Source organism: Antechinus flavipes, chromosome 2 (genome assembly GCF_016432865.1).
Source record: "Antechinus flavipes isolate AdamAnt ecotype Samford, QLD, Australia chromosome 2, AdamAnt_v2, whole genome shotgun sequence".
Lineage (NCBI taxonomy): Eukaryota > Metazoa > Chordata > Mammalia > Dasyuromorphia > Dasyuridae > Antechinus > Antechinus flavipes.
The window spans coordinates 208870961-208894101 of NC_067399.1; the positions used below are offsets into that span (position 1 = coordinate 208870961).

The 23141-nt window shown below is 33.1% G+C and overlaps 1 protein-coding gene across 2 annotated transcripts in view; it reads left to right on the forward strand.

Annotated features, from left to right (window-relative positions):
• Positions 1 to 23141, forward strand: part of LTBP1 (latent transforming growth factor beta binding protein 1) — a 439704-nt gene that overhangs the window by 330461 nt on the left and 86102 nt on the right. For both annotated transcript variants that reach the window (XM_051976131.1, XM_051976132.1), the window contains exons 20-23: positions 9387 to 9509; positions 13331 to 13453; positions 14783 to 14905; positions 20927 to 21049. In XM_051976131.1, coding sequence (XP_051832091.1) covers positions 9387 to 9509; positions 13331 to 13453; positions 14783 to 14905; positions 20927 to 21049 — 492 coding nt within the window. The remainder of the gene's footprint in view (positions 1 to 9386; positions 9510 to 13330; positions 13454 to 14782; positions 14906 to 20926; positions 21050 to 23141) is intronic.

Consider the following 23141-nt stretch of genomic DNA (forward strand, 5'->3'; position numbering starts at 1 on the left):
AAAAGTGAAGGCAAAAAACCTCTATCTTTGTTTTCAGAAAATTGGAGAACCTTGAAAATTTCTAGGCCATTTTCATGACCATTAGTTATTTAAAGTCTTATATAGACTTTAAACAAGCTGATCACTTGAGGTTTTTGTTTCTGGTCTTTTATTTTTTTGTCTTCAGAAGCTCTTCTTAAATTTACCATAAATTAGGCTAGTATGGGGCACTGGTTTTTTCATTCTAAGAGCTTAATTGTTTCTGAAAGTATTCTAAGTTCATTATTTCCTCATCAAATATTCATTGAATTTTCATCACATTAGATGTTATGCAAGTACAGAAAAGCTCTCAAAAATCTAATTAGAATTGTCATGTTATATAACTAGCACACAGAATTTTTAAAAAATATACAGAACATAAAAGATGCATTCTAGTTGTGTGAGGTATGTTTTATTATGAATGAATAAATCAATTTGTTAAGCACCAGGCACTGTCCTAGGTAGTAGGAATAAAACAACACAAATGAAACAGCCGCAGCCCTCAAGAAGCATCTATTCAGGGAGAAGAGAAAATTTACTTAGGAAAAAAAAATACTTGGGTATGGGTATTTATATTGGGAGCAGCATTTGGAAGGATCAGAAAGTTTTCACAGAGCTGGCATTTTGAGCCTCTAAAAAATAGAAATGAGAGGAGTACACAGGTGTGGAAAATAACTTGTACAAAGGCACAGAGGTGGTAGACAGAATGTTTTGCAGAGGGGGAACAGCAAGAATCATGAACCAAACTTCCATCAAAAGCTTTGGTCAAAATCTTGGGTTCTGGAAGAACAAGTTCTACTTGTGAAGAGTAGGCTTTTCTGGGACATATCAAATTGCAAAGCTTTCTGGGGGCTTGGTGATTGACTCCAAATCTGATATCTGAAGATTTTATGTACTAAGTTCACAGAATACACTTTTCATCTATCAGAAATGCCTATCCTTAAACAATGTCATACATTTTTACCCTCTTAAAAAATTATGTGTTTTTTTAATATCACCTTTATTTTCCTTCTCTTACCCCATAAGACATCTCTTGTAATAATTTGAAACATGAAGAAGTGTATCTGAAAAGCTAATATTTAATATATTAACAAGATCTGACATATTAGATGATATTCCATTCCTATATTGCTTAATTTCTGTAAGGAATGGGTGAAAATATATTTCTTATCGTTCTTTTTGAATCTAAGATTAAGTGATATGGTCAATCGTTCTAAATTAATTGGGATTACAATTCAAGTCTTCTATGCCTCCAGGTGCAGTGTTCTATCCACCATATCTACTAACTGCCTTTAAGTGAAGCTAATAACCTTGGCAGAGAAGTGAATGAGGGAAGAGAGGGAATACCTCAGGATCTTTTTTGACACCTTCTGCCTCAGAGATAGCTTGGTCTTTCTTCTTTCAAAATCTCTTTTTTGTAGCTGAATATCAACACTTAGCTCCTTTGGTTTTCTTTTCCAGTGTTCAGAAAGTATTCATTAGTTTATTGCTCTTGTTAACTATTTTCTTTTCCTCAGTGCCAACTCCAGCTTTCTATATACTCTCTTTGCATAATAGAATTATTTTCTACCTTCAAGAAATAGCTCAAGGATCTCTTATCTTAAGCACTCTATTTTTTAGAGACATTGCTAGTAGCTTCTTCTATTAGACTACTTTATTTCTAATCTCATTACATTTATTCTCTCTCATGTATACATATATATATGCATGTAGACACATATATTTACTTATCTCTCCTTTGCAATATAAACTTCTTAAGATTAACGATTATTTCGATCTTTATATTAAATGCTCACCGCCTAGTAAATAGAAGATACTTAAGAACTTCTTGTTGATCAGTTGGATAAGTTCCTATTAAATGTCAGAACTTGGTTACATTATTACATAAGGGCGTAATGAATTCCTGAGAATGAAAAAATTGTATTGAGAACTGTGTTAATTTTACCATTATGCCTAGTTTTGAATATTGTTATACTGTATTTCCTAACTTCTACTCCCACCTTGTATTATGGCTCAACTTCCCCTCCTTTCTCTCTCACCCAATTTTTTCATTTTCAAGAGAGAAAGAAGTAAATGTATTTTTTTCTCTTTGCATAATTCATCCCCTGTGGACTGCCTTTTTCAGTAGCAGCTCTATGGAATTCTAAAGGAATAATGAAATTTGTGTGTATAACCCCCAAATAGAGTTTTTTTTAGCACTGCTGGTAAGTTCTGGCAATGCTTAGCCCTTCATATTGTTTCCATTATGTTGTTCACACCTACACCCACACCCATACCCACATCTACACACACACACACACACACACACACACACATTCTAGTAAAAAGCAAGTTAAATCTGTCTCATAGAACTTTTGTTTTGTTGTAAATCTTAATTGTACTTAATTATAACATTAAATCTTGAAGATTATTGGCATACATTGACTCTATTAACTTTTTACACCATATTTGAATTCATGATGGCAGCATATTTAAAGATTTTTTATTGTTGGAGATAGTGTTGGAAGTGATGCTGGTAATGTTTTTGTGTGTGTGTGTGTGTGAGAGAGAGACTTAGTATTGTTTTATGAGAGTGGGTTGAAGCAAAATAAGGAATATTGAAGGGATGTCTTTGAACTCTTGAGTAGAATTTTTTTCTGCCTTCATTTTCTGGTGTAATGAAAATACGTTTTAAAAATATTGAGATGGAAACTAGAGCCATAATGGAATAAAGGCAGAGACTTGCCTGAACTGTACTAAACCTCTCTCCAAATAATTTTAAAATAATACTTTAACCAATACCAATAGACTTGTGATGGAGAGAGCTATTTGCATCCAGAAAGAGGACTGTGGGGACTGAGTGTAGATAACTACATAATATTTTCACTCAATTTGTTGTTGTTTGCTTACATTTTGCTTTTCCTTTTTCCTTTTTTTTCTTTTTTGATCTGATTTTTCTTGAGCATCATGATAATTGTGGAAATATGTATAAAAGAATTGCACATGTTTAACGTATTTTGGATTACTTGCTGTCTAGGGAGGAAGTGGGGGGATAGGGAGGGAGAAAAATTTGGAACACAAGGCTTTATAAGAGTGAGTGTTGATAACTATCTTTGCATATATTTTGAAAATAAAAATCTATTATTAAAAAAAAGATAAATCCTTAAAATAAATTGTGGAGCAGCAAAACCAACAAAAGGATGAAGTAAAACAGTTTTCCAATCTAAGACAATATAGGAAGTTGACAGGAAAGATCTGTTTGACTGAGGAGAAACTGGAGTATAGTCCAGTGGTCTATATTAATTCTAAATAATATATATAATTAAATAAAGTCACATGGTCTGTCTTGGAAGCCAACATTAGATCAGGGTAAGCCAGCCAATCAAAATTAGAAGAATGAAAAGAATAAAAGAAAATGTGTGAAGCATCTCATTAGAAAAACAACAGGTCTGCAAAATAGATCTAGAAAAGAGAATCTATGAGTTATTGAACTATTTGAAAGCCATGGTCACAAAAAAGAACCTACCTATTATCTTTCAAGAAATTATTAATGAAAACTTCCTTAATTTCCTAAAACTAGAAGGTAAAATATGGTTTAAAAATCCACTAATTACTCCCTGAAAGAGACAACAAAATAAAAAATTGAGAGGAATATTGAAATCAAATTCCAGAGGTCCCAGGTTAAGGAGAAAATGAAGCAAATAACTAGTAAGAAATAATTTAAATATTGTAGAACAATAGTCAGGATAACACAAGATTTAGTAGCTTCCACATGAAAAGATTAGAGACTTGGAATATGAAATTCCAGAAGGTAAAACTAGATTTCCAATCAAGAATCACCTTCCCAGAAAAATTAAGTATAATCATTCTGGGAAAGAAATAGATATTTAATGAAATAAAGAACTTTTGAGCACTTCTGATGAAAACATCAGAGCTGAACCAGAGCTAATAAAGATTTTTAAATACAAGACTCAAGAGAAACATTAAAGGATAAAAGGAAAGGTGAAACTTTACATTCTTTTATGGGAAATTTGTCATTTCTAAGAGACTTCTCATAATTTGGGCAATTACAAAAAACATACTGAGTTGACTATGATGGGATAATAGCCCAAAAAACAAAACTAAAGGATGAAAAAGAGGTAGGATATTGAGAGAAAAGGAAAGGGAAAAATATAATGTGGTAAATAATCTCACATAAAAAAGACACAAAAAAAGCTTTTACATTGGAGAGCAAAGTGAAGTGATAGTGGTAGGCAATGCTTGAATTTTAATTGGAATTTGTTCAAAGAACTAATAACATATACTCTCAATTGAGCATAAAAATCTGTCTACCCTATAGAAAAGTAGGAAGGGTGGGAAAATAAATGAAAAGGATAGAAGCTGATAGAGAGGATAGATTTGGGGAGGCAGTGGTCAGAAGAAAAACACTTTTGAGATGGGTCATGAGAAAGGAGCAAGAAAGAGAAATACACAGTGATCAACTATGAATGTGAATATAATGAATTTACCCATGAAATGGAAGCAGATAGATTAAAAGCCAAAATCTTGCAATATGTTTAAAACAGCTGAAACAAAAATTAGAGGTAGCATTCATGATTTTAGACAAATCAAAAGCAAAAATTGACCTAATTAAAAGAGATAAGCAAGGAAACTTCATCTTACCCAAAGGCATCATAAACAACAAAAGAATATCAATACTTCACATATATCTGATGAGGTCTAGATATTCAGGGCTCCTGATCAGGGAACCAAATGATGAGATCTAGATTTTTGGGGTTCCCGATTAGGGATCCAAATGATGAGATTAGATTCAGGAAAACAAATGATGAGATTAGGGTTCCTGGTGGTCAGGAGTTAGATGATGAGGTTAGTGGCAGGTTTGGGGTTCAGGGAACCAAATGAAGAGGTTTGTCTCTCTTAAATCCCCTTAGGATGGGTAGGGAGTTTTTGGAACCCCTCTTCTGGCGGTGCAGAGATCCTTCATAAAAGAATTTACAAACTCAAAAAGCTAGACTGATAAAAAGAGATTTATGATCAGCATTGGGAAGTCAGCTTTTGCTATGCATGAATTCCTTAGTGGTGAGCTCCCAGCAGGGGAGTAAAGTTTCTAGTAGAGAAATCCTGACAGAGAGAAAGTCTCGTTAGGGAAATAGGTGAGGGAAATAAAGAGAGGGTAATGCTGAAAGAGAATATTATTCCAACAGGCAGAGGCTGCTATGCCAGGAAGAGAGAGAGTTTCCTTGGCATGGCCTATTAGCGCCTCAGCGAGGATTGGGTTTAAAATTGCCATTTTTGTAATAGAAGCCTTTGACTACAAGCTGAGGCCTGTTCCCTCTCCCACTGAGGCTAGTGAGTGGAGTTTGAGCTGGAATTGAATAGAATATCTTCAATTGAATAGGGTTGAAATTCTCCAGCTTTGGATTCAACCAGCACCTACATAAACAAAATGAAGCTGTTTGTCTTTAGATGGGGTCTTTACAGTGGCAGGATTCAAGGAGAATTTGTTCTTCAAGGAGTTTTAGAGTTTTGGGCCTCTTTTCGTCATATCCACCAAATAATATAGCATCCAAATTCTTTTTTTTTTATTATAACTTTTTATTGACAGAACATATGCCTGGGTAATTTTTCACAACATTGTCCCATGCACTCACTTCTGTTCCAACTTTTCCCTTCCCTCCCTTCACCCTTTCCCCTAGATGGCAGGCAGTCTTATACATGTTAAATATGTTATAGTATATCCTAGATATAATATATGTGTGCAGAACCATATAGTTCTCTTATTGCACAAGAAGAATAGCATCTAAATTCTTAAAGGAAAAGTTAAATGAGTTTACAGTAGGAGATAGTATATTTCCAAGGACTGATACAAAGTGGAGTATACAATAACAGTAATATTTTGTGATCATCAACTATGAATGACTTTAGCTATTTTCAACTATACAATGATCCAGGACACTTCCAAAGCACTTATAATGTAAAATGTTATTCACTTCTAGATAAAGAAAAGAATATGAAGTTATTCCTTAAAGATACACCTTAGCACTACTAAACCCTATTTAGCCATTTAGACATTTAAATAAAAATAAATATATCTGTTTATTAATTTGTAGTTTGGCAAGTTTTTGGTACATATCTGTTACATATTTCTGAAAAGAGATAGAGACTGGCACTTTATTTTACTGGTACAGGGAAATCCCAAGCAAGGAAACTCCCTCAATATTATACAAGTTAACAGTTATTTTCTCCGCAATTTTTAGAATTGACTAAGGAAGTGTTGACAAGTGCATTAGAAATTCTATGCATGACAAGTTGTTTTTGTTGTTGAGGCAATTGGGGTTAAGTGACTTGCCGAGGGTCTGCGTGCCAAGTTTTAAAATGTTTTACTATATTTTTATTTTGCTAAATACTTCCCATTTATATATTAATCTGGTTTCAGCTGTACTGGAAACGCCTTCTAAACTGAGTTGAAGCCTTTGACCTAGAGCTCTGAAAGGTTAAGTGCTTTGTTCAGGGTAATGTGACCAATATGTATCATCAGGAGAACATGAACCCAGATCTTCTCTGTCTTGGAGACTACACCATACTGCCTCTCTAATAAGCATGGGAAACAATCTTGTCAAGCCAGTAGAAATTTCAGAGCACTCTGCTTCCTTATTAGCTGATTTATAAAATCTGGTCTGAAAGCAATTTTGTTAATTTATTTGAATTAGGAAAGAAATATAGTCTTAGGAATTGTTTTTGCTATTGCATACTATTCCTCTGTAAATAAATAAGTCCCCAGTGACTGTATAATTAAAAGGGGCCATTTATACATTTCTGAACTTGTTAACATTTTTGAAACCAAACCAGGTACTAGACATGATATTTTCCTTGCTCTGTCTGGATTTCTATGCATGGTGTCTAGGCTCGTCTTGTTTTATTATTTACTTTGGCTCTGACTCTTGGCTCCTTCTCCTAGTTTTTGCTTGGAGCAAAATGGATTCCAAATATTAAAAGATAGAGATGCACATTGGGTAAGCAAGTGGCTGCTAGGTGTTTTTGTTGTAATAATGCCAAGTCATTTAACCTAGGTCATGAAATGGCATCTTGACAAAGTAGCACATGCAGTTTTCACACAATTCTTTTTGCTTCATACTTCCAAAATTATATGAGCCCTTTGCTTTTACCTATAGAATATCATTTGTGTATTTTTGCTTTGGAAAAAGTTTGTTGTAAATGTGATTCATGAAAAATATATTTTTCATTCGGCTTATAAGCTGATTCTGTACTTGCACTCTCTGGTTTTGAATTTTTCTTTTGTATGAACTGAGTCTTGTAGAATAAATGTATGTAGAATACAATCCCCAAGAGAGATAATGATGTGAGTCCATATGGGGAGTGTATATCTAAGAACTGAAATTGAACATGCAACTCCAATTGCTTTTTCAAAAAAAAAAATTAAAATACTTGATTAAAAACCACTAAAATTAATTAAATAAAACTAAATTCAAAGAATGTAAAGCCCCCCTTTTAAAAATTATAAATACATTTTTATCCATTTAATTATTAGATATATTCTCTATTTTTTTTTAACAATTCTCTGCTATTACTTCTAGTACAAGATGTCTAACTAATAAGAAATTTGTCTTGTGGGTCAGGTTAGACTTTTACTTGAATCCTCTCTAATTCATAGATATGTTACAATATTTCATTTTTATAAAATCCTTCTGAATCATCTTTAATTAGATAGGTTTTCCAGAACCCTTTTCAGTGTCCTGAGCTACCTTTTTTCAATTCACTGTTTCATTCTCCCATATTTTTCTCTTTGCCACAGAGGATTCACTTCTCATATCATGTGGCCCTTCATTTCCATCAGAATCTTTAGTTCCCCAATTACAGCCTGAGAAACACTTCATTAAAGCTAGCAGATGAAAAATTCCTTGAGGGCAGAGATTTTTTTCTCTTTGTTTCTATATTCCCCCATCGGGCATAGATGGCATATAACTGGCATTTAAATGTTGAAATGAAATTAAAAGTATTTCCTTCTAGTCACTTTTCCTTTGATGAGATTAATTGCTTATTTACAGAATTTTCTTGGTTTTCTTAAGTTGTACAGAAAGAAGTAATTTCATATTATAAAATTGAATTGACAAGTTTCTGTTAAAGGTAAACTACAGAAAATAGTTTATCTTATTATGTTAAGCATTATCCTTTCCTACTAAAGCTATTGATCTAATGTCATATATTATTTAGAAGCAATTGCTGAATTTTTTGAAACTTTGAGTAAGGGCATTTCTCATCAATAACCTTATTGATGAGCCATTCTCCAGTTGATAAATGGTCAAAGGATATGAACAGACAATTCTCAGACGAAGAAATTGAAACTATTTCTAGCCATATGAAAAGATGCTCCAAGTCATTATTAATCAGAGAAATGCAAATTAAGACAACTCTGAGATACCACTACACATCTGTCAGATTGGCTAGAATGACAGGGAAAGATAATGCGGAATGCTGGAGGGAACATGGGAAAACAGGGGCACTGATACATTGTTGGTGGAATTGTGAATACATCCAACCATTCTGGAGAGCAATTTGGAACTATGCTCATAAGGGTGATCAAACTGTACACACCCTTTGATCCAGCAGTGTTTCTACTGGGCTTATATCCCAAAGAAATCTTAAGGGAAAGAGACCTGTATATGCACGAATGTTTGTGGCAGGTCTCTTTGTAGTGGCCAGAAACTGGAAACAGAGTGGATGCCCATCAATTGGAGAATGGCTGAATAAATTGTGATATATGAATAATATGGAATATTATTGTTTGGTAAGAAATGACCCACAGGAGGATTTCAGAAAGGCCTGGAGAGACTTACATGAACTGATGCTGAGTATATACTTCAACAACAATACTATATGATGATCAATTCTGATGGGCGTGGCCCTCTTCAACAATGAAATTAACCAAATCAGTTCCAATAGAGCAATGAACTGAACCAGCTACACCCAGAGAAAAGAACTCTGGGAAATGACTATGAACCATTACATAGAATTCCCAATCCCTATATTTTTGTCCTCCTGCGTTTTTGATTTCCTTCACAAGCTAATAGTACACTATTTCAAAGTCTGATTCTTTCTGTACAGCAACATAACTGTTAAGACATATATACTTATATTTTATTTAATTTATACTTTAATATATTTAACATATATTGGTCAACCTGCCATTTGGGGAAGGGAATGGGGGGAAGGAGGGGAAAAATTGGAACAGAAGGTTTGGCAATTGTCAAGCTGTAAAATTACCCATGCATATAACTCGCAAATAAAAAGCTATTTTAAAAAAATAACCTTATTGATGTTTTCTCTCTCTCTCTTTTTAAAAAATCTCCTTCCTGTTTTATTTCCTCAAGATATTGATGAGTGCTTGGATCCAAAAGTATGCAGGAATGGCAGCTGTTCCAACCTTGAGGGTTCTTACATGTGTACGTGCCACAAAGGTTACAACCCAACTCCTGATAGAAAGCAATGCAAAGGTAACTACATTAATGAACATGCTTCTTTTAAAAATCTAGTTGGTTCTTCTTATGTTGCCAATCTTCTGGTGTATGGTATTGTTGGGGTTCAAAGGAGAGCCCAAAAAAGGTTGGGGTTACAGTTGGGTGTTATGAGGTGTTTCAAAAGAATTTGTAGGCTCAGACAAATCTCCAAGTCAGGAGGCAAAGTTTATTAGAATTGTAATAACAATTAAAGCCGGCTAAGTTACAGAAAAATTTAGGAAGGAACCAGGAGCAAGAAGATAAATTTATAGAAAAAAGATAGAAAGATCAGGTGCATCATATCACTGATATGCTAATTTTATGGTTTAGAAGTGGAATTGAAGAGGTAGAATCTCAGATTTGGAGTTGAGGAGTGGTCTGATATGCACCCCATTATGAATTCTATGACTTAGAGGTAGAGTTGTATCTCATTATTGAATTCTGTGGCTTAGATTGTCTCAGAAACTTTATTATTACTGACCAACAGATTATTATCTGACAGCCCACATTGTTTGTGGAACTACAGCACTCCCAAAGCCAGGTAGCCTTAAGGTTAAGGTCAGATAGAGTGCTACATCCTCCTTAGGAGCCATACTATATCATTATCAATTGGGAACTTTAGGGGAACTGAACAATAGTTTAATATGGTAGCCAAAAATATAAGATAAAACTTTCAACTAAGGTACTTTTCACAATCACAGAATGTGAATATTAGCAGCATTCTCCTTAGCTTTTTAATTCAAGCTATGTCTGAAGGAAATTAGGTATGATTTAAGAAGAAAAAACAAAATAGGTGATCTCAAATGTGATCTCAAGTGATCTCAAAATGGAAGAAGTTCTCTTTCATTAATAGTCATTTTCCAGGGAATAGATGATCTGTTGTAAAATATATTACAGGGAGATTTCTTTTTTTGGCTAGCCATCAAAACCCTATCCATCCATCCATCCATCTCTAAAATTGTGATTCATTAAATTTGGGACCAGAACAACTCTTGAGGATCATTTACTGGATGGATGTCGTATATGTGGCTCCAAAATCACAGGCCTTTGCATTATTAGCATTATATTACATTATAAGCTTTTAGATTTCTTTCAGAGAGACATTTAGGATGGTTTATACTGTGGTCAGACCACATCTGGAATATTATATTTATTTTTGGTTGTCCAATTTTTGGAAGAACATTAATAAACTAGAGAATCACTCTAAGAAACTCTAAATGATTAACCTGAAAAAAAAAGTTAGGGGGAACTTGAGCCCTTTTTTAAAGTATTTAATGGGGTGTCATGTGAAAGCAGAATTTGGCTTGTTTTGCTTATTGTAATGGACTGAGGGGTAAAATTTCAATTCATGCTAAAAAAAAAAAATTGTAATAATTAGAGCTGTCCAGAAGAGGGCTGTTTTTTGTGTCTAATGAATTCTTCTTCCCTTGAATGTCTTCAATCAAGTGTACTTACCACAGTGCCAAGTATATGTTAGGTGTTTAGTAGATGCTTTTTTCATGCATTCAGTCACTCAAAGCTAGGTGACTCTTCATCAAGGATCTTGTAGAGATAGGGATCATAATAGATGACCTTTGAGGTCTCTTCCAGCTCTGAATTTCTGTGACTTTGAATGCTTTTTATTTTGTGCTTATGAGTGAAGTGGAAACTTTTCTTCACCAAACACAGCAATCCTTTATTTTAGTTTACCTAGGAGAGAAAACAAATTCATTTTTAATAATGGGTATGAACAACTCCATTAAAAAAAAGTTATTGAAGTCTATTCTTAGAGGAAAAATTGAATAATTTTTGTTTGAGAAAAAAAGAGTAATAAGCTGGATTTCCTTGGTATCCCAGTGATTCAGATTAGTATTTGGTATAGTAAGTTAACTCTTTCACTAAACTAGTTATGTTCTAAATGAAACCCAGTGGCATGAAAGAGTTGCTTCTCGGGATGTTGGCAATTTTCTTATGAGAGGAAGGAAAAATCGGGGCCCCTTTTTTCCTACTTATCTATATTGTTTCTTAAAACTGTCTCTAACCACTTATTTCTTATGTATTCTTATTCACTTGTCACACAATCCTTTCCTTCAAGAAGCCTATTTTCTAATGAGGTAAAAAAGCATTTAAAAGAGTATAAGAAACAGGGGCATAGCTGGTGACTGGAGTAGAAAATTCTGCTCTATAGGATAAGGCCACACATTTAGATACCAGAGTTTGAAGAGGCAGTGGGCAAAGTCCAAGGCTTTGGTTAGAAGAAATGAGGATGATGGCCAGAAGCAAAATAAATGGTGTTAAGATGATTGGGAATTTGTTTGGAAGTCTTGGTTCCCAGAAAGATAAGGGAAAATCTCACAATAACACAGATGAGGAACCCTTGGAATGTTGGTCTCCTTATTTCCTTTTTATGAACAATACCTTTCTTGCTTATGCACATTGCTTTGAAGTTTTCAGTGTGCTTTTGTACTCATTTTCTTACTTGATCTTCCCCAATAAACTTTGAGGGATATGTAGAGCATGTCTAATTATTAATATCATTGTTTACATTTATTAAAGCATTGTCATATATTAAAAAGAAGTTCAAGATATTTTACAAAAAAAATCCAAATTAGTAGTTAGAACAGTTCTTTGTTTTAGTCGTGTAGAGATAGTGTAGCATATTAAGAAGGGTACTTGACTGAGTTTAGAAGAACAGCCATTTTAATATTACTATAGGAATTTTGCTAACTGTGATCCTACATCGCTGAGGCTCAGTTTTTCCATTTATAAAATAGTATAATAATGGACTGTGAAGATCAAATCAGATAATCTGTATAAAGTATTTTGAAACTCATAAAAGATTACATAAGTGTCAGTTGCTTACTATGTTATAATCTTAAACATATGTGATATCCTTCAGAATATTTAAATAAAAATTTGTCTCAATATTTGTTTGAGGCCTTAAATCATTTCTTTTTTTTTCTTTGAATTTCTTGCAGCCTTCCTAAAACCAGTCACATTTTCTCCTTATTTTCCCTTTAAAACCAGTCTTATTTTTCTTTTATACCAGTCACACTCTCCTATCCTAGATCTTTATGTTTATAATAAAAAAGAAACTATTGTTCATAGTTCAATATTCTCCCAGTATTTTTTATGTTTTATGTTTCTAGTACTCAAGTCTTTCTTTCTCTACCCTTTTTTCTTTATTCCTCATTTTATTCTTACATCTTTTTTTAAAGTCTTCTGATGCTTTTAAAATTCTGCCTTTCATGCAATTCCCATGGTCTAGGACTGCTTGTCAGTTATACTGTGGTGCTCATAGCCTTCTCCTTTTTTAAGAATTTAGCATGTCCTATTGAATATTTTTTATTTCTCTCTAAAGCATTTCTGTGAGTGTGATGATATAGATTTTTGAATTGGTTTAACATTTTATTTGTCTTACCTTTAATTTTTTTTGGAACAGGAAGCAGAAGCTTTTTACTTTGGTCAGTCAAATTTTATTAAATATCTACTGTATGCCACACTGCAAAGCATTAGATGTTGTGACAAGTGCTATCTGTAAATAATTATTACTATTCTGCAGTGGGATGTATGGGAACATAAGATATACAACATGAGGTATATGAGAGAATATTAACTTTGTGTCTTCCCAAAGATAATGCCAGAGAAACTCCCTGAGATGTCTGTTTTCATCTGAGTATGAGCCTCTAGACAGTGACATTGGTCCTGAACTCTGAGATTGATTTATAAGAATTGGAGAGAGAGAGATACTTTGTAATCTGACTGACTACCTAATTAAATGATTACCTGTTTAACCAAGAGGTCTAGTTTAAAATATTTACTTATCTTTTTATTTACAGATATTGATGAATGTCAGCATGGTAACCTTTGCATTCATGGGCACTGCAAAAACACAGAGGGTTCATTCAAGTGTACTTGTGGAAAAGGGTATCATCTGTCTGCAGCAAAAGACCAATGTGAAGGTAGGAATATGGTACAAGTATTATTAATTCAGTTTAGCTGAATTACAGACTTTCTGTAATTCATATACATATATATGTGTGTATATGTATATACACATAGACATATAGTTATTAGCACCTCTAAGCTGCTACATTTGCAAGAATATATTATGAAAACTACTTTTTTGTTAGAGAATTAGGAACAATAATATGAGCAAATCTCAAATGTGGATGATAATTGCTCTTAGAAGGCTTCAGGTAGTTTTATAGTTATTATAAGTATCAGGAGCCAAGAAAAGCAGTGTTCTTTGTAAAATAACAGTACATGTAAAGATTTTAAATCATGTGCAGGTAGGAAAATACATGCCTATACAAAGTGACATTTAAAGCCACAAAATTATTGGTGTTCTATAAATGTAGAACTGAAATTCAAAGAAAATGAATTGCTCTAATTACTCCTGTAAGCAAGTGGCTACTCCTGTCTTTCCATTCAAGACTCCAGAACATAAGTTCTTTGAGGGAAAAGACTATTTGATTTATTGCAGTCAATCAGCACACATTGTATTCCTGTTGATTACAACACACTGTATTAGGAATCCTGGAAAATAAAATAGGAATCCTGGAACTAAAAAATAGGTTGAGAAACCTAAGCTTTAATGAATGAGGATAGCATGATTTTATGTGTATGCTTAAGTAAAGTCTAATGTGTATGTATGATATATGTGAGCATATAGAGATAGATAGACAAACATTATGAAAGGTAACTTAGGATAGTAACCAGGGCTCAGAAGTGTTAAGGAGGATGGTTAAATTAATCTAAAACAGTAGGGCATATCAAAAGGAATGAACAAGTGAAGTTTTCTTTAGGAAGTCATTGGTGCTATTATCAAGGGCAATTACAGTAGCACTAAGGGGAGGTAATGGAAAGAAAATGGAAGAATCAGGTGGTATCACTTTTTTAGAATCAGGTATACTAGATTCTATTTTAAAATAGCAGTATAAGTTAATAAAATAAAAGGTAATAAAAGTTAAAGATATCTATGGTAATCTGATAATTGGAGATTTGAATGTAGAATCTAGGCAACAGATGTCTTATCACTAGTAATATAGGCCATTTAGTCAAATAGAGGGAGAATCATATGATAGTAATAGAATATTTTGAAGTTTTTTTCTATTGCAAAATAGATTTTCCTGTTAGGAAATTTTAATTCACAGAAGATTGCTATTGAAAATTGCAAGTTGAATTCTCAAATTTATGGTAGAACAATTCCTGAAATAAATCTGATCATTACATGAATAATAAAAGTACTTTTTAAAGCACTGCTTCATATGTTTAATTTTGGTTCACAGATATTGATGAATGTGAGCACCACCATCTGTGCACAAATGGACAATGTAGAAATACAGAAGGATCTTTCAGGTGCTTATGTGATCAGGGTTACAGAGCATCTGCAGTAGGAGACCATTGTGAAGGTAAAGGACTTGGCTGTGAAACCTGATTCCTACATACAACTTTAGAACTCTTAATATAGATTGGTTAGTCCAAACTACTTATTTCATATTTTGAATTGAAGCTCTGAGAAGCAAAATGATTTTTTAATATCACATGAAAAGATTATGGTAGAGCTAGGACTGGGTCTTAAGCTTCATAAGGCTTTTAGCCATTGTTATTTTTGCTACCCCCCAAGTTTCTCTGTAATAGTCATTCCAACAGAAGTCATAATAACTCTTCTTAGCTACAAATTATTTAGAAAAGGCCTGAAGTTTAAAATGAATTTCTAATAAATCAGAAAGAAAACACATAGATGTGAAAATTTGTTGTATAAATCAGAATCACCAAATTTCAAAGTTGGAAGGGGATTTAATAATTATAATAGTAATTATTTAATAATTAACAATAACAACAATAATAAAATAATAATAATAGACTATCCAGTCTATTCCATACCAAAAAAAATTCTTAGTACAACTTCACTTAAAACTTTTTTCCCCTCCAAGTCACCATTCAGCCTTGGCTTGGATGAAGTCCTCCAGTGAGAAAGAGTTCACTACCTTTCAAAGAAACTAGTTTCATTCTTGAACATATCTAATTACTATCCAATTTTTTCCTGCCTTAGTTCTAAATTGTATCTTTGCAACTTCTGCCCATTCTTCTGGTTCTGCCTTATGGGACCAAATAGAATCCATTTCAGTACATTGCTACATTATAGTTTTTAAGTGTATGAAGATAGTTACTATGTTCCTCTTGAGTCGTCTTTCTAGACTAAATGTCTCAAGTTTTTTTTTTTTTATTGGATCCTTGTATGGCATTGGGCTCAATGTCTTTCATAGTTGGGTTGTTCCACTATAGAATATCTCCTGCTCTTCAGTGTTTTTTATACGATGTAGAATTCAGAAGTGAATACAGAATTCTAGATGCTGTCTGTCCAAGACAGCACATGAAACTTGATCAACTTTTTCCTGGAAGGCTCTCTCTTACTGTAGCCTACGGTTTTATTGCTCTTTGACTGCTGTATCATAGTATTGACTCATGTTTAACTTACAATCCACTAAAGTTCCAAGACTTTTTTCATAAAAATTGCTTTCATTCCATACTTCCTTCCATTTTGTACGTGTGAAGTCAATGTATTGAATCTAAATCTAGGGTTTACATTTACTTTTGTAAATGTAATTTTGTCTACTTTTTTACCCTTCAAGATTGTTTTATATCCTGCCTAGTCTTTTAACACTAATTTTTTTCTGAAGCTCAGATTAATTTTTGATTTTTGGCATAAGCTTCTTGAAATAATTCCTATTTGGGAAATGCCAGTAGTTGCCACCACACTTTTTGTGAGTTTATTTGCATGTTACTTTTCTTCTTGTTTAGAGATGGAAGGAGGTTTGGTGCATGGACTTGCATTGTTTTATAGCATAATAAAAATAATTAAGGATATAAAAAAATAAATTTGCTACTAAGTCCTCTACTCTGACCCCAGAAGTGCAATGGGTCAGAGAGATAAAACTCTGAGAACTAATCACCACTAGATGGGGATCTTTCTATGTTTTGCACTTTGAAGAATCTTGGCCTGTATTGATCTATTTCTTCAAAAGCCCAGATCTTTGAACCCCAAAATGTATGAAAAGTCAAACTATAATATTTTAAAATCAAACTTACTCATTATTATCAAAATAGAACAGTGCCACATCAGAATTAAATTTTGATGGGAAGTCACCTTTTTCATATATATATTAAATAACAGAAACCTAAGTGCAACCAGATACTTTTCTCTTGTATGTCATTCCTGTTTCCTTAGCTATATAAACATAATTGGCTTTCTTACAGCTATTGAGATATTAAGTATTGAGATAAGAAAACAAATTTTAGAATTAGTGGGGTCAAGTTCAAAGCCTCCCTGTACTTGTAGATGTAATGGTAGAACAGAAAGATTGTTGCTTTTATTGTCAGAGAATCTGGGCTCAAATCCTCTTTTGCAATGGAAAAACCATTGTCTTTGAAGTCAGAGAGTTTTAATTCAGATCTTGGCCTCATTTCTTAATGTCTGTGATTTTGTATAAGAGTGTCTGTGAGCCTCAATTTCTACTCCTCGTGCCTTAGATGATCTCTAAGATACTTTCCATCCAGCACAACACATGAGATTCCTTCCTATGAAAACTTGGGGAAGACTTTAGGACTCAATTTTTCTCATGTAAAATGAGGGAGCTGGACTAGATTTTGTATGGTCAAGTGTCTACTTTAAATTGTAAATTCTATGAATTTTCAGTTCCCTTTGAAGCTTTGCCAGTGGATCACAAACATGATCATTTTTTCCAAGTTTGAATGGCATCTGGTAGTAAACTGGTAAAAGACTGAAGACCAATGTAGATGAGGATGGAAAAAATTACCAACTATGTTGGCCATGATATGTTGAATTTGCTTTTTGTTGGCATAGCGATCATAATACAAATTGAGAAAAAATCAAAATTATTATCTAGTTCTGCCTTGACTATAATGTGAAAATCTGATTTTAAACTTGCTTCCCTGTACTAAATATTTTTCCTAGGATCTGGCTTTTGCTACTTCCTGTGAGTTTAGAAGAACAGACTTACTTATATTAGCATGTTGTACTGTTTATCTCTTAATCTGTTCTTCTCCCAAGCAAAACAGAAAAAATAGAGACAAATGAATGCAAATTTTTCTCTAATCTTCATCATTTTCTCTCTTAGGTAGAAGAGTAGACAGTTCCTAAATTTGTAATTAGGAAAACTTAAGTTCGAATTCTTTCTTAGATTTGCTTAAATTGTATGACTGTACAAGTTGTTTAACGTCTATGTAAAATGACAGGCAGGGTTGGACTAGGCTTTTAAGTTCTTTTCCAAATATAAATGGGGTTGGACTAGGCCTTTAAATTCTTTTCCAAATATAAATCTCTTGTATTTTCCTCCTAATCAGAGATAACTTTTTTTTAAATAAGAGAGTAATTTTACCAATCATCTATTTTCAAAAGGGAATTTTTATTTTACAACTCCTCCATCTCTGGAATGCCAATTTAAAAATAAATACAAGTAGTTTTTGAAGAGCTTAAGACAGTGATTTCAGCAAACAGAGAATCTCAAGAACTTTGGAAAGTCACTGAAAACCAAAGGCTTCCTTTTGACAAAGTTTCACTCCTAGGATTTCCATATAACACCAGTGACCAAAATACCTTTCTCCACTTCTTCGCAGGAGCAAAAGCATCAGGTTAAAGTGGATTACTACTCTACTTTAGTCAATGTGATTTGACTTTGATTTGTATTTTTTACTATGACCAGATTCAGGAATATGTTAAATATGTATATGTGCTACTGAGAACGTGTTATTTTAAATTTGTGATAGGCTGTAAACTCTGGGCAGCCTTCTCTTTTTAAAAAACAAATTGGTAAATGACTAAGAAACCATATATAAATGGCTAAGAAACCAATTAAGTTGGTTCTTCTTTACCAGGAGTAAATTCACTCTGTAAACAGTTTGCATATGTATATGTTGTAAGAACCAATCTAACATCTGTAGTTTAGATATCACCTGAAACAGATTTAAAATAGGATCAAAATTAATAAACAATAGTTTTCCATATTGAGCTATATCATTACTATTCATTAAAAACAGAAGAGATAAATTTTGTTTCTTAGTTGTTTTTTTTTTTTGGTTAATAATTTGAAATTCTTAATCATGGAGAAGACGGAATAATTGTGTATGTTACATTCTTAAGCTTTGATTATGACTTCCTCTAGTAGCAGAGAGGTAGATGATTAATTTATTTAGCACAAGATAATTATTAGTTTTTCCTTTTTTCTCAGAATCATAATTAAAGCCAATTAATAATTTAAGATATATTTATTTTTTAATTTGTTCTTCATATATTTATCAACAATTTCCTAAAAAGATTCAATCCAGTTAGTGATTTTACCCTTATTTTTTATTTCAACATTCTCCATTTTGAAGATCAACCTTTCTTCTTCCTCATCTAAATTTAGTACACATAACTCGGTATATAGTTGCAAAACTACCTGTGTACCAAAAGGATATTTATTTCGTTTGTTTGAGATTCAGTTTTGTCATGTACAAAGTACTATAGATTATTCTATCTGACAAAACTGAAGGATTATTCTAATCTTGCACTACTTTCTTTGCAGGGCTATTGCAAGGAAAGTGTTTTGTAAGCCTCAAAGCACTATATGATGTATTGCTATAACAAAGTAATAACTAACAATAATTCAACTAAACTTTTAGTCTTTTCAAGGAAATTATAGATTAGTAGGGAGGAATAATACAAATGTACAATTAATTGTAGTATATGCAATTTTGTAACTGGAAAGTGGCAGTGTTTAAGACATTGGAAGCAGACTTTAGAAATAGGAAGCCCTAGGCTGCTAGATGGTGCAGTGGATAGAGCTCCAGCCCTGAAGTCAGGAGGACCTGAGTTCAAATCTGGTTGCAGACACTTAACATCTCTTAGCTAAGTGACAAGTCACTTAACCCCAATTGCTTCAGGCAAAAAAAGAAGAAGAAGAAGAAGTAGGAAGACCTGTGTTTAAGTATTATCTTTAACACTTTCTCATTGTGGCCTCAGACACATACTGGCTGTGGTCTTTTCATGACTGTGACGTAAGCAAATCTCTTAGGACTATTAAGTTGCAAAACTTTTGTTAATCTGTCTTTGTAAAAGGAGTTTCATCACTGCAAGTTCTTTGCAATAATGAAATCACAAGTCAGACAAAAAATGAGTGTCAAAAGAGAATAATAAAAAAGATTTGGGGAAGAAGAAATCACTTTTGACTAGAGAGATGGTAAAAAAATAAAGGAGATGGGTGGCAGCAGAGCTAGATCCTGAAGAAAAGGAATGTTCTCAGCAAAGATAGATGTTGAGGGAGATCATTACAAGTAAAAGGAACAGTGTGTATACAAAAGTACAGAAGCAGGAAAATGATGGATGATATCAGGGGATGATGTGCAATTTGCTATAATTAGGGAATGGGGGGTGGAGATAAAATGTAATAAACCTGGCATTATTTAGAGCTTGACTGTGATGAATTGAAAGGCAAGGCAAGCCAAAGAATTGTTATTTAATTTGATAAGAGGAGAGGGTGGAGAAGATAGAAGGTTCCAATGGGAGACAAGATGGCATTGTAGATAGAGGACCAGACTTGTATTCTGGAAGACTAGTGTTCAAGTTCCACCTGTGATGTATAATCCATGCACTGATGGAATCACTTATCTAGATTAATAAGAGGGAAATATTTCAGGGGGTTGAGTACAGTAGTAATGAAAGCAGGTAGGCATTAGAACTAAAGATATGATTAAACATTGGAACTCTGCTGTGAATGTTAAGATTAGAGGTGAGAGACCAATCAGAAAGCTATAAAAACAGCCTAAGGAAGAGTGAAGGCTCAAGCCAGGGTGACAACAATGTGACTATCTCTGCAAAGGATACTTTCAGACAATTGTACCATCTGGTAATTCTTTCCTCTGATTGCTTTTTGGATCTAATGTTATTTCTTCTATTGTCATATTGAATTACTACTTTTTGAATTATTATTTAATGTCTTTCCAGCTAAACTGTGAGGTTTTTAAACTCAATTAAAATTAAAACTTAATGTCTTACTATTCCTTTTCATTGCTTCTGATACATATTATATTGTACTTGAAATATTTCTTGATCAATCGATCCAAGATTTAAGTGTATTTTTACTTAATAGGAGAATTATCATCATAAATTATTGCTAGTTGGACTTTTTATTTTCTGTTTCCTATTTGTTAATGGAAGTTGCAGAGATAGTCTTTGAAAAAAAACTTACCAAAAGCCAAACTGTTTTGAAGGTGTATCATTTGAAGATATTTAGAAGAAAAAAATGAAAGCACTCTCATCCCCTTATCTAATAATCATATTTGATAAATGATACATAAGATAAAGAAAAAAAGGTAATACACTCTCTTCTCACTGTATGTTTAAATTATTTTGGCTGTTCATTTGATTTCAGATATCAATGAATGCTTGGAGGACAGCAGTGTTTGCCAGGGAGGAGACTGCACTAATACTGAAGGTTCTTATAAATGTACTTGTTCCAGTGGCTTCCAGCTAATTAACAATAAGGAATGTCAAGGTACTATTTTGTTATAAAATTTATTTTTTTATGTTTCTTAATTTCTGTAGTGTTTCCTGGTTATGATCTAATACCTTACTATCTTATTTACTTTTGTTTCTTTGAGCTTTCTCTCTCTGGTTTTAAGTTTCTTCATATGTAAAATGAGGTAATTAAACTAGATGATTTCAGGTTTACTTCTTTCTTTAAATCCTGTGTTCCTACTTGTTTATTAGCTTTGTAAATAGAGATTATTCATATTGTTCCTTGTCAAAGCTCTTTCACCTACTATATGTGATTCCACCCATTTCTTGGAAGACTGATGTTTGCCCCACCTTTTCTGATGGATCAGATACTTTTTCTTGAATGTCATCATTTCTCCGAGAGGTACAGCTTCTTCAATAATTTTGAAATAATTTTTTTTGTAATTCTTCTAATTTTACTTTATGTATTTTATAATTTAAATTTTTTTCAAAATAATTTTGCATTCAATATTATATTTAAACTTTACAACAATCATATGATTAAAACATGGAAGAGATTTTCTCCATTATTAATTCATTTTTTTCATATAATTTGTTTCTCTACATAGAAGAGCAAAAGTGAAAGCCAGAATTGAGTCATATCAGTTTTCCTATCCTTTGACATTACTTATATAGCATTAATGAAATGTTACCACTTGAATTTTTGTTTAATATATCTCATTTCCATAATCTATTAGAGAGTATATTGTATAGCCATAATGTACTTCCTAGCTCTTCAATTACGTGCATGCTATAGCATCCCTTAAAAAATTCCTTCAAGACTTCTCAGATACTATCTTCTACCCTTTCTGATTGATCCATTTATTTGACCTCCTTCTTTGTTCTAACTTGTTGCTTTTTCATGGAATAAGGTGCCCATTCCAGATTAAGCTCATTACCTAGTTTCTGACTCAAGCCTTTTTTGACACCATCTTCCTCTGCTTCCTCTTCCCTCTGATTAAAGGGTTTGGAGGGTGACATATCAAATTTCTCTCAGTTCTTTCATTATGGAGGAAAGAAACTGGACTTCTGGGCTCTGGTTTCATTTCCACAAGATATTTCCTGGTGTCATCCCCTTCTCACCTCATTTTCCTAGTTCTTTTTGTTTATTATCTTTTCTCATTAAACTGTATGTTTAATGGTCTCCAGCCTGACACATAGGAGGTGCTTAATAAATGCTTTTTTGATTATTCTTTATATACTCATTATGTAAGTACATATATATTATGTACATGGTAGAGTTAGACTGGAAGAGAATTTTTAAGGGGTCTTTGGGTCCAGTTCCCTCTTGGTTGTAAGCTTATTGAAATGAAATCACAGAGAAGGTAAGTATCCAATGTCACACAGCTACTTGGTGTTTGAAGTGTGATTTCCTTCCATAGAATGTGAGCTTGTTGAGAACAAAGTATATTTTCATTTTTGTCTTTTTAGCCCCACTATCTAGCATGGGTCCTGACATTTATGAAATTCTTGTTGAGCAAATTAATTGTGTACAGGACATTGTGCTAAGAGCTAAGGATTTAGAGAAAGTATAAAATACTTTTTTTAAAGCTTTTTTTTTTTTTTTTTTGCTCTCAGGGTGTTTACGTCTTTCCAAACCACTTTTGACAGATATCCCAAGAATCAAATATATGACTATGTTCCTTGTTGAACTTTCACCAATATTTTTATGAATTCCACATAACATTATGTGATACTAGATTAAAATGACTACTTCCATCTTTCCAACTCTTCAGACAAATTGCATGGTTTTAAAATAATAGAGCGGTAACATTTAAGTTGTAAATTTACAGAAATATATTTTCAGACATGCTTTCATATGTTAACAAAATGAACATTAGTTTAGACAGAAATGCCAAAAAATACAGAACCTACATCTTATTTCTATTATAACTCGTACAACATACTGAGCTAGAGAGATGGCATACTTCTTGTTCCCCACTGCCACTTCCAAGTGTGCACTCCTTTGCTCTCTCCCTCTTCTTCCTTCCCTTCCTGCCTCCTTTTCTCTATCTTGTCTCTTTTTCCCTTTTCCTCTCCCATCATTTCCTTCTCCCTCTCCACTCTGTCTATGTATGTCTTTCTCTTTC